Source organism: Micrasema longulum, unplaced genomic scaffold (genome assembly GCF_059751315.1).
Source record: "Micrasema longulum isolate JH-2025_06_02 unplaced genomic scaffold, ASM5975131v1 h1tg001151l, whole genome shotgun sequence".
NCBI lineage: Eukaryota > Metazoa > Arthropoda > Insecta > Trichoptera > Brachycentridae > Micrasema > Micrasema longulum.
In genome coordinates, this window is record NW_028278338.1 from 93,440 (window position 1) to 106,978 (window position 13,539).

Here is a 13,539-nt window from a genome sequence, read left to right on the forward strand (position 1 = left end):
TTTTTTTTTAAAGTATTACCGAAGGCATAATTTTACATAGAAATAAAGGAAAATGTCCCAAAAATTATGTGATTTTAAAATGATTATATTTCTTTTCAAAAACAAAAAAAATCTGATTTTGCTTCGGCCACTTTCATGTTCAATTTATTATCTTTAAATCACACACATTTTAGTTCGATACTTAGTCTTTATGCGAGATTTGTCGCCCAAAAGTTTAGTCGAAATTTGAAATGGCGTAATCTGCAGGCCGAAAAAAAAAAATATTTTAGTTACATAAAACTTTAAAGTATATATTTTTAATAGAAATAGGTACCTTTGAAAAATTATTGTTTTTATTTCATTGACGTTTTTTTTTAGTTTTTATTATAGCGCGATTTTTAAAACACATTAATTTTAAATTGGCAAAATCGTATGATTTCCTCATTTTTCATACGTTTTACCCAACTACAGCCTTAATAATGAAAATAAAAATGTATTTTGCAAAACATTAAGTAGGTAGGGCGGGTGCTATAATAATTGGACACCAAATGTAATAATAAAAAATAAGCAAACATAAGACTTTATCTCCACCACAAATAGACCCTCTTTTAGCATGTTCTTTAAATGAACGCATTACGTTTACTTATTTTTGACAATGGCAAATGCCAATTGTACACTCTAAATAGATTGTCCAATTATTGTAGCATGTTCAATTGCTATAGCACCCACCCTAACTTATTTATCAATAAAAAATAATTTATGGTAACTGACAACTGGGCTGCTATTCTAAACGCTCTCACTCCCGAGAAATGTTTAAATACAAATTCTCTTTCGGGGTTTGAATATTTAGATTTGTGTCATTTTTCTACCAATGCTCGTGATATATCGTCGGTGATACTGCAATACCGCCTAACTATCGATTGAATTTTTTGGCAAGGCAACCTAATAAGCGGTCTGTTAATATATTACTTACGACTTTAATAAACAGAAAATAGCAATAATTTAAAACTAACGGCTCTTAGTCCCTGCAATCAATTTACTGTAGTAAAACATTATTGTAAAAAAAAAAACAGGTTACGCGGTATTGCAGTATCACAGACAATATGTTAGTTTAAAGGTGCCGCTGATACATGATAGGCAGGTGTTTGTGAAGTATTTCCATAGTAAGATGTATTAGTGTTTACTGGAGCGCAATTTGCATTAGAATATCGGGTGCGAAGGTGTGTGAGAATGAGAGTGTGTGTGTGTTAATGTGTAAATTGCAAACCTTGTTTTTCCTCAACGTGTAGACGCCGACTTCTTGGGCACTCTATAAATGCAAGTGAAATGCAAACAATAAAAACCATGCAAAATAATAATAAATAAATTCACTGAGTTAATATGCGACAAGCGCTGCGAATCTTAATCGGTGGCAAGCGTATTAATAAATTCAAAATATCAACAAATAAAATAGGATTATTTATGAAAATATTTGGCCAATCCGGGACTCAAACCCGGGATGTTTTAATGTCGGATCGTGTTATGAATGTGAATTAAGATTCATTTCATCCAAGAATTTTAACATAAGTTTTGTCAAAGTTGATTTACAACATCTTGTGTTGATATTAATTTCTTCTAGAGTGATTGTTCAGCTGGATTTTAAAAATCATTACTTGTTTATCTATTTTAGATTTTTTGTTTACATTAATTTCTAGGCAGAATTCCATTCCAATTAGATAATTAATTATATCTTCGTAAAAGTTAAAACTAGGTACACTTCCACTTGTTTATTCGACTAATAAGCGCTTTCACTTTCTAACGAGCATCTTCAGACTAGTCCCGTCTGTTATTTATTTAATTACTTATTAATTTCTAAACCGAGGTAGTATTAGCCAACTGTCCATAAAGTTCCCATCCATTTAAGTATAAATTCAAATCTTTACAGACAATTGTATACAATATCGCCAAAGAGAATTTATGGCCCCATTTTGTCAATAAATTGTAAATGTTCTGATGAACAATAAATAGCTGCGGTGAGCACTGAAAATGTGAAGAATCTAAAAGGAATTTCTTAATTTTCCCTACACTCTACTCATTACTCGAGGCATATCTCACCTGCTAATAATTTAACCGCTAGCTTCTGTACAATTTAAAAGATAAAATTTACAATTGTAAAATTAAATAACATAGATCGTAATTATGATAATGCAGTGCACTGAAATGGATGAGACCGTATGGCGTATGTAACTGAGTGCGATAAATAAACTAAATACTTCATTCCGATAAACACATTTAGGTTTTGGTTAAGGTTGGAACATTTTTGTAAAACAATAAAAAAAATGGTTGGTTACATGCAAATCTTCTCCCACGGGTCGCTGGTTGATGAGGGTGATGGGTCCGGCGGGTAAACTTTCCTTGGATTTCCCTTTGGCGATATCCCGGAACTCCTCGGTGTATTCCTACGGGACACCGACCGCATTCGGCGCAGAAGCGGATTACGGGGACAAACAAAATGTGTAAACACGGAGCATGTTATTGTTTGCGCAAGTGGTTTGTTAGTTTGTACAGGGAAACGATTCAATTTGTCCAGTCGGTTCCATTATGCGAGATTCCATTATCGGAAGGCAAAATAAAACGCAGGCGGCGAAAAGGCGTCAACATAAAAAAAAAAGAAAAACAAAAAATAATGTAAAAACATGTCACACATGCTAAACAAGACGGGGGTGGCTCAAAAGTTTAACGGATTATCTTAGGTTCAAACATCACACAGAAAAAGTTTAAAAATATTATTGCGCAATAGTTTGAACGCGTTATGTACAAGTAAATGTTTCAAATACTAACAGATTAATTCAGAGGCAAAAAATTTATGCGGTTTGTCATTTTCAGTCAGACTCGAGATAAATATGATTTACAAATTGAAAGATGATAATATTTGGTACGCAGAAAGTCCACATAATCCTTCATCTCGAATTTCTGAAATGTACAAAATATTATCTATCTCGAGTGACAGTAATTATTTACAAATCGGCGAGTAATTACAAACCAGAGGGTTGTTAAAAAATGTCAAAACATATGCAAAATATGTCTAATGTTGCAAATATTAAGTGAGCCAACTCCTGTACGTTTACCGTGTTCGCCGAGATATTTCTTCTATAAAACAGTGCCGATGACAGACATCACCTCGATGTCACTGTAGAAGATGCTTCATTCATTCCAAATTCAACACGTGTAGGTGTGTAGATAATAGGTATATGTGTGCGTGTGTGTGAAATACATGTATTTGGGCATTAAATACTTAGTACAAATAAGGCACCACCGCCAACCAATAATAATTGTTCTATCTAAAACTATGACTAAATTACTAGTACAGATAAGACTACTCTAAGGAGCAACAAGCACTAAGTGTTATGGTAGCGAGCGATACGCAGTGCGAATACCAAACATGCAGAAATGTTCAACTTGCACCGGGTCGTGCGAGCGGCGGATACATTTACCTCGTGTACTGAAAACGAAAACGAAAATCACCGAGTGACAACATGAGAAGACAATGGAGGAAACGGACGGCGACAAAACGTGGGACAGGTGAAGACACGTGACAGGTGACTCGGACTGAGGAGATGAACATTGCGACACAGAGTACGGTCCTAATGAAAGCGTTATGGTCAGTGCGCTCGGCCGCTCACTCCCGCGTTCACAATCTTATCCCGAAACAGACTCCGCAAATAAATTACCGATTTCCGATTGCTCGATAGAGTTTGCAAGATAATATCAAATTGGCTAGTCGGAGGTTCACGCAGAGACTAAAACGTCACATATGAGTACTTAATTAATAACTAGATAAATTCATGCAAATTTTGACAAACATATCGGGTTTAGTGCATTTGAAAAGTGAATTAATGAAATGGTTACTACGGAGTTTATATTTGAAGTAATCATTTGGTGGTTTATTCATTGTATAATTAAAATAAAAACACATTGTTTTTAACCACCTTATTACTTATAATATATACAATACCAAGCAGCTTTAGAGCTACTGCGTGCTCCTTTATCGAGGTATAATTGAGAATTGAATATAAATCCTATTTTACAATTTTAACAGTGTCTTAAGTCTAATACATACAGAGTCTTTCTGTCAAGTCGTATTTTGTGTTTGTGGAGATAACCTCCCTCACCCCTCGCTACACGCACACACACACAAAATACTACTTGACATAATACTCGGACTTGATTTAATACCTCCGTGTGCATTAGACTTAAGACACTATTAAAATTATAAAATTGGATTTATATTCAATTCTTAATTATACCTCGATAAAGTAGCGTGTGTAGCTCCAAAACCAGCCGGTAATTAAATAAATAAATAAATAATAAGTGGTTGAAAACAAATCATTTTTATATTAATTATGAAATGGTTATTAATCAAATGAAGTTGCACAAATTCTAATTAAAAAAAATTGTAAGAATTCAATTTATAATTCGAGACTTCCACTCGGGAACATTGCTCATTGATGAGATCGGCTGTGCAAAGAGCGATAATACTTAATCAGATATTGATTTTTAGAAAGGTGGCTGTGGATATGGAATAGTGAAGATCGTGAACGCGGGAGTCAGTTGCGTACATTGTGAGTGCGCCGTACCAAAAATCCGCTGTCGACCCCGGCAGAGACGGAGCTGACGGAAGGCGCGACTCGCGTGGCCCAGCGGCTGTCTCTCTTGCCGAGGGAAAGGGACGGCAGCGCGTAGCGAGCCTCGTCCACAAACAGTTTGGTCCGGGACGGGAGTAGCTTTGTCCTTCTCCAGCAACAGGCCGCGCACTCCTCGTGTTCCCTTCCTTCGGAATCCTCCTCATCCTCGTCTTTCAGCACCGCTGACTTTTCAATAAAAGTTTTCTAAATGCCATTGTCATAAATATCGTAATCTAGTATCGGTGCGGCCATTCAAGGTGACGATTACGAAAAAAGTGCAAAACCATAAACGAAAGAATTTATATTTTCTGCGGGATTTTGCGGTGTTTGCGATTTCTAAAATCCTAGTTCAAGTCGAATGAAAAAGCAGCATCTGCGGATGAGATGCTCCATATTTGATTTACACATCAACGCGTATGAATAATGTCACAAAGCGGTGAGGTTTTCGGGGAATCTATTTATGTGTGTGGTCAAAATAAACATTCTGCGGTGAGTCACGTAGATTTGAAAGAAGAAACAAAGGAAGCTCTAATGTACATACAAAAATCAGTGCAAGACTAAGTACGAATAATTCTAAACAATTAATTCCGAATTTGTAATTAAATATACAAATTTTACATGTCTGTATTATTTTTGGGTAAGTATTAGGATTGTATAGTGGTAAATAATGAGGAAGTTCAGTGATTTAAAAAAAATAAAAATTTAATCTATTGTATTATCATCATTATGATTTTTTTGTAATTTTGAAAATTCCACTAAAACTTTGAAATCACACCGTCCGTGACGTCACGAGTTCTGATCGGTGAGCGATCAAAACACAAATCTGAGCGATAAAACATAACTGACAAGAAACAAAGAAAACACGGGTTTAACTGGCGTTTGTTGTACAAACCGCTGACAATCTACGACATCGTTTGACGTGATCAGATTACTTTGTAGAAATGACAGTTCGTTTTTTTTTTCTGACATTCAAAAGTTGAATCCAATTGTAATTTGTACCCCAAACGATGCTTAATGTCGAAAAACATTGCTAACCCAAAAAAAAGAAAACATGATTGCCTATGAATGCCACAACATGACAACGGTATAATTTATTGGCTATTGCAAACACATGGTCACACAAACCTGTGAGGTTGCAAAACGCTTTATTTTTAATAAAACCGCTTTTAATAATTTCATACATATTTGAGAAACCTCACTGTACAAATAAATACTCTAATTTTTACCACATGTAAGAAAACATTTTGTATATCCAATTTCCCATAGCACTGAACTTCCTCGTTGAAACTAGCTCGCTCTTAAATAAATCTTTACAAAACCGCTATTGTAATTATCTATCTAGGGTTTGCTAATCTTTCAGGGATTGTGAACATTAATTTAAATTCTAAAATGTGATTAGTAAATATTTGACTTTAGTTTTGACATGTTTCAACAACCGTTAGGGAAAACAAACACATATTTTTATCTAACTGGCAATGGTGTTGAAGTCAAACTGTGTTTTGTGCACATGCCACGCGACAACACACATTATTACCATGCCAAGTCAGGATGGCGGATACAACGAGTACAGTAACTAGTGAGCAGTGAGAGGTACATGGAGTCGGGCTGACATACCTCGAACTGCGGCCACGCCATCGCCATGTTGACACCGTGGTTGTTCGACCACCACTTCAAGTCCTTCTGCTGGTCGGCATTATTGATCGTGTGGTGTAGCTCCTCGTATATTTGCGGTAATCTAAACAAAGAAAATAGTTTTATCACATCACTTACATAAATAACAGGAACACATCGTTGTCTGTCAACACAGTGAGAAGCAGTAAGCGAACAGACAATCGCAAGCGATGCTTATCTCAGCCTCACATAATGTACAGATGTCGACATTTGCGCACCCATCGTACCAGGCATCGTTCAGGCGAATGGCGCACCCATTGGGCACCATTCGCCTAAGAGATCGCATTTCATCAGCTTTTAGCCTACTTTCATCAGAAGTAGTATCATCGCAAAAAAGAGTAGTTCGGAATCGATTGATGCGAATTACGACTCAACTTGTACATTGATATTAATTTAATCGAAGACTCTGTGGCCGTGGAGTGCGCGTTACCGATCGGGGTCGACGGGGGATTACTCACACTGGATCCTGGCTGATGTTGAGGCACTTGTGCACTGAGAACAGCAGCTCCTTGAAGAAGGTGAGGCGTTGGGCCTCCATGGCCTGGCAGCGCTCGAACACCACGCCCATGTCTTCCACGTAGCGCGCGTTGTACGCGTCTATCTCCTTCAGCGCCGCCTCGTACTTCTCCCTCCAGCGCGCCGCGTCCTCGCGACTCTTGGACACCCGTTCCTGCATTTTCTTCACCTGAAACCGCAGACAGCGCCGTTGAAACATCAACCCCGAAGAATATTTATATTAATATAATACGTACGGATACATAGATAGATAAAATCACTAATAGCAGAGAGTTTTGTCTAACATTTTGAACTGCATACGAGAAGTTAAGTCCGCCTCATAGTGCAGTGGTTGGAACATCCGCCTACCATACTTGAGATTCTAGATTAAATTTCCAGTTATCTACGTGAAATATTGGTTGGAAAGGTTCTTTTCACACTGCGATATTTAATTATTCTTGGACTGGCACCTGAATCGTAAGATTAAGATAAGATGATCGGTCATACTACAAGAAGATCGATCACCTTACTTTAATGTAAACAGATGATCAAGATACGCTGCATTTGGTTTACGAATGCAGTGCCTTATACATTATACATCATCGGTAGGGGGGGGGGGGTATTATGATAAATCATAAAGTAGAATCGTATGATTGAACTTTTGTGGATTAATCGATTAAATATTTATCCTAATATTAAACATTTTTAGCAATTAAAAAATATGATTCGACAATGTTGCGAGTATGCCCAAATGTTTGCAGACAGGCGATTTCCCTTTGTTGCAGAAAAATTAGAAAAAATATGATAATTAAAATAATGAAAAAACAGAGGACAACATATTATGTACAAATTTGATATTCATCTAAGTAATGTTTTAGTTTGGTTATGACACAAATAAACAAAAATACTGTTTCGTTGGTATGGGAAGACTTGTTAGTTTGTATGTAAAGAAGATCTGATTATTTCGTTCTAATGATATATTTTTTTAGTTGATATTCGCTGATATTTGTGCACCAATATATATGGTATAATCCAAGAAAAGTAATACACCTTAATATTTACAGCAAAGCATCAAGCATCTATACATTTTTTGAATTGGGTTGTGCCGAATAAGGTGTTCTTGAATACATAATTCAACATAATTTTTTTAATATGTTCAGTAAAACGATTATAACCACAGATCTGATGTTATAATCGCCATTATGCAAAACAGCACCTTGCATTCTGATAATTACTTTATAGGTACGAGTACCTCGGTACAATGGAAGTTCACAACGGAGGTTGTTACTGGCACGTTAACATGACAGAAATAGTGATGACTGCGTTCACAGTTCCTACACGGAGCATCGTGACAGCGCTATGAGCGACGTTGCATGCTGCATGTTTTACAGAATCATGGATTCCGTTTTGTTGTTATTATTTGCTGTTATTTGTACTTTTGTCTTTTTTTATTTATTTAATTGTAAAAGTACACATGAATAAAAATTAAGATACATTAAAAATAAATAAATCTAATAAATACAAAAACCTTACCAAGCCACTTTTTGTGGCTTGTTGGTGAAGTTTACCTATATAAATATTAATCATACATAAAAATAAATATCTTTACATAAACAATTACAGTCAAAATAAGGGGTAGTAGTTAGACTGTATCCGCTCAGTAAAAAAATAAATAATAAAAATAAAAATATCATGAAAAAAATAATATACATACAAATCAAATTTGAACACATTATTTATAGAATATTAATATAAAAACTCTCGATTAAAAAACCAACTAATTTTTTTTTTCCTTGATACATATATTATTAAATCTAAGGTCAATAGGAATTAAATAAAAAATGTAAAGTACGATATAATTCAATGTTCTACTGCCATATTTATTAATAATTTAAGGATCGCTAAACCATCATTCTAAGTAAAGCGAGAGTTGTGATTATGATTTTGATAAATTAAAAAAAAAAAAAAGAATTATACCACTCTAAAATAGTGATAATGTCTTAACATGTATTTCTTTTGTGAAATTTTGTTTCTTATAAAACATATTAATTTATCAAAAAACCCACAGCTATGTCGTAATATCACTTTTAATTTTTTTTAAACATACTTAAAACTGAAAATATGAAAATAGCGAGAAAAACAGAGAATTCCTCGAAATACATTTGTAAAACATATGCGAGACGATATAAATATGCATATAGGTCAGGACACTTAGCGGCTCATCGCAGAGGCCATTTCTAAAAGCCTTTTCACTACTTCTGACAAAGGGGGGAAACTGCTCAGGAAACAATGTCGCTGAAGGCGAAACTGCAGATATATTATGGCAACGTGTGAGGGGGTATCCGAGGGTGGGTAAGAATGTCACATTGTGAAGACTCAACCTTGAATCTTTGGAAAATGTACGGATGTATATTACAGTAAAACTCCTATTATCCGGATTAATGAGTGCCATATTTTATTGCTTTTATAATAATACGGGGAATTGGAATAACGTTAAAAGCTTACTTAAACATGTCTAGCAAAGTTAATTGCAACATTTAATTGAAATTAAAAATTCCTTTATTTTTTATTTCATGATAACGATCTAGATATTTGGCAATCTGGATGAGTGAAGTTCAGATAAACAGAGTTCTACTGTACTATGTTATATTATCTGTCGAAAGATGGCTATAAATTATACACGGTGTTTCAGGACCAGACCGCGAAACTTCAGAGGAACATTCCGCACGGTAAGCTTTAAAAAAAATCCTAATAAATTTTTTCCAAAAAGTCATTTTTCAAAAAAAATATTTTTTTCAAGTGAGTTTGGCAAATTACACGGAGGGCCTCGTGACCCTTTTGCAAACACGAATGGTAGCAAAAACAGTATTTAATTTAAAAAAAACAACATTTTGAGTCAACAGATGAAAGAGTTGAAGAAATGTAAAGAATGGTGAATGTTACAGTGTGTAAAGTGGCCACTTCGATGAGCCAATGACAGGTCATAAGCCCTGTAAATGACTAGACTTCCATATTTCCTTCTCAAAAATGTTTTCCCTCTCTGTTGCGATGAATTTCACTCCCTAGAGAGTGCAATCCAGCCGAGTCAAATTTGGACATACTTAAAATATTGTCAATGTCTCATTTTTCGAATGCGCTTTAAAATGAATATTTTAAGCACTTTGTGATTAAACAAAATAAATTATTCGAAGATTTTCATTCAGTGGTCGGAAGTGGGAACCCTCGAAATGGTCTCAGCACACGGCTGCAAAATGTCAATGGTCATTCTGTCGTGCACCGTCCTCCCAACTAAGAAGATGACAATGCCAAAATAAACACATTTGGACCGGGCGCGGGCTATAGATGATTACGGAAGCGCGCATTTCCGAATGCTATGAATTTATCCACGTGACGGGAAAGGGACATTTGCATGCAATTCGCCATTTCGTAATTCGTCAACCGGAAAATAGCGGAATGGGGAGATGAATAATTAGGGCAATCCGCAACTCGGAGGCAGAGGCGTGCAGCGCGCGCTACATAAGCTACGCGCAAACAATAGGGAAATATCACATACAACGAATACCGATAAAAATATATGGAATGGATTTAGAATAATTAATTGTATTTTCAAAATCAATATGGATATTGTGGAGAAATGTTTTCATACATAAATGTCAAAAAGAAATTCAATAAAAATACGTTCGTAGAAAAACGCGTCGTGTTTGGCCTTTGTTGTCGAGATTTATGAATTTTTTCTACACAAATTTCAATGGCAGGAACAAATAAACACAAATCGTGACGTATTAGCGGCGTGGCCAAAGGAATCACAGTTTTTGCGGGAATTCTAAATTACAAATTTAAAAGTATTTTTACGCTACTAATAATACACATAATTTTTTTTTTACTAGCGAGTATTTCTTGGACCTTTATTCCTTCAAAAATATTTTTTAAAAAGTAATATTTCTCTATTCAATTTCTGAAAAATTTAGTACGTAAATACATCCAGAAACAAACGAAAGAATGAAGCCTGGATTCATTCGAAAACTGTGTCAAAACTATAAACTAATTTCATCGCACTAAAAGAAAAAGAAAACTAGAATTATTGTCTGACTCTCAACAAAATTAATCAACTCAAAATGTACATGGTTTTAGCAAATACATTTGTGAAAACTCAAAACTATTTATGAAAATCTATAGCTACATTAAAGATAAATGTTATAAGATTCCGTGTCATTTGAGCTAAGTTCTAAATTTTATTTAACTCAAAATATTATAAAATTTATATTTGAAGCACCTTTGTGGTTATTCATTAAAATAAAATAAATATAAAACAACTTTGTTTTTAACCGCGTATTTGTCGGCCTCGTGGTGTAGTGGTCAGCACGTTTCCCTACCATACGAGAGGTCTCGGGTTCGATTCCCGACATGGTTGACATTAAACATTTATTTAAAAAGGTGTTTTTACACTAAAGTATTTCACAGTCCTTGGACTAGTACCAGAAGCGTAAAACTGATCATCTTACCTTTATGTAACACAAAATTATCCAAGATACGCTGCGATTGATGTACCAATGCAGTGCCCTATGCACCCAGTTGCGGAAAGGGAATGATGATGATTTTTATTTTTTTCTACCAACAGGTTTCAAAGCTACGACGCACTATTTAGAAAAAGCTGTAAAAAAAATAATAAGATATATAAGTATACCTAATGTATACCTTGATAAAGAAGCTTGCGTAGCTTTGAAATTGGTCGGTAGAAAAAAAATAAGCGGTTTAAAACAAAGTAGGTATATATTTATTTTAACAAACTATTACGTTTGATTTTTTAAGTTACTTTCATCTTCACGTCATACCTACTCTCGTTAACCTTTATAGGCATCTAGAACAGAGTGCTACATAAATATACCACTCCCGTCACAATAGATCTTCACAGGTCGCAGCGACGTCAGGAGCTTGCAAAGCACTGATCCCTACCACTAAGAAATATACCACCAGAATTGAGGTATTTATTTTCTACGAAGCCTTGTCACAAGACTATCGTAATAATTTACACTCATGAATCAGTCCTCCAGCCAGTTTTGTTAAATGCAATAGGTTTATAACCTTTAAAAATATTTTTTTATTAGGTTTGCAAGACACAAATCAAGACAAAACATGTGTCCTTCAAAGGGTTAGAGGAAAGGTCTTTACAACCGATGATAACGTATGGACAAGAGACGACAACCCATTCATGTAACTGCAGATGCTCGGTGTGAGTCTCCAAGATAGAATAAGAAACGAAAAGATCAGACGGAGATGCAAAGTTGATGGTGTCATGAACCTTGTGGAAATGGGCAGGACACGCGGCTAGACGGAGGGACACCAGGTGGGCGCCACGAATATCGGAGTGGAGGCCGTGGAAAAGTACAAGGAGTGTCGGAAGGCCACCGACGACATTGCCCAGATAGCTGGTGGTGCCTGGATGCGGAGGGGTCAAGACGGAAACGAGCCGAAGATATCGGAAGAGGCCTATTTCCGGCAGTGAAGAGAGGAAGGCTAGAAAAGAAGAAGACCTACGCGACAAACCCTATTTTTTATAGTCACGTGATTTTTTTTCTAAATGTATTGAGAAGCAAACTGGAGCCCCCTATTACTAGATTATTTTATGCCGAGTACGCCGCTGGATCAAGGCGGTGCGCGGTTGCGATGCGGCGTGACGAATCCCTTTTTTGTTCGCATTACACTCGCCTGTTGTGTCTTCAGCAAGGGATAACATGCCATTTAGTATCGTATCGAGGCTCCCATATAACATAATACTATGCCTCCAGAGCGGGACACGGCGATCAGCCGACACTCGGACAAAAGCGATAAGAAACTACTCCAAATAAATGGCAATTTAGAAAACTGTGACGATTTTCTTTGTTCCGTAAAAATACATTCGAGTTCCTCAGTTATTTCTCGATCTGTTGATTTTAGCGAAGTTAACCGCTTGAGGACTACACCCGAGTATGCTCGGGCGGCTATTACGGCTATACGTGCGAAAATTCCCACATCCGATATAACTCGGACAAACTTTACTTGCAGAAAAGACCACTGAAAATAAATCATGTTACGAGCCACGAGGTTTTTTTCTAGTTCTTTGCCTTTATAAGGCATTATTAATGAATTATTTTATTTATTTATTAAAAGAAAACAACAGCCATTACAACAAAAAAATAAATATTCACAAATAAACCAAAATTATAGGCCAATTATAGTTTTCTATACATTACTAAATACAAAGTCAAAAAAAGAAGAAAAAAAGCGTACATTGAAATAGCCATTCCGTATCATTCCACACGTAAAAAAATAATAAAATATTACAATAATAATGAAATAATAAAAACAAACTTTTATATTTAATCGAGCTTAAAAATCCTTTCGCCGGCGGATCCATACGAAGTAATACGGAGCTATCGGTCCTTCATTCTTTCTTCTTTCAAACAAGAGAAAATATTAACAATATTAAAGTGCACAAAAAAACAAAATATTAGGTAGGCACAGTGAGATTAAATTATAATTAATATTTTTAATTAGGGTTCTTATTAATAAAAAATATAATGAATAAAAATGAATATTTTTTAATGAATTTCCATTATTTCTTGACCCCCGCTATGCACCATAGTATATCAACTTTAAGTCCTATTTTGGGTCCGAAATGGCTTTTATGAAGGATATACTCGTATTTGTTCCGTTGATAAAATTAATTCACAAAAAAAAACATATTTTTTCC

At 35.4% G+C, this 13,539-nt stretch overlaps 1 protein-coding gene across 6 annotated transcripts in view; it reads right to left on the reverse strand.

Moving 5' to 3' along the window:
* Positions 1-13,539, reverse strand: part of Synd (protein kinase C and casein kinase substrate in neurons protein Synd) — a 70,933-nt gene that overhangs the window by 7,000 nt on the left and 50,394 nt on the right. For 2 of the 6 annotated variants that reach the window (XM_088233821.1, XM_088233820.1), the window contains 4 exons: positions 6,773-6,999; positions 6,258-6,378; positions 2,310-2,417; positions 1,247-1,288 (listed from right to left, as the gene is read on the reverse strand). In XM_088233821.1, coding sequence (XP_088089947.1) covers positions 1,247-1,288; positions 2,310-2,417; positions 6,258-6,378; positions 6,773-6,999 — 498 coding nt within the window. The remainder of the gene's footprint in view (positions 1-1,246; positions 1,289-2,309; positions 2,418-6,257; positions 6,379-6,772; positions 7,000-13,539) is intronic. The other 4 variants (XM_088233823.1, XM_088233822.1, XM_088233825.1 and 1 more) reach the window with 2 other exon arrangements.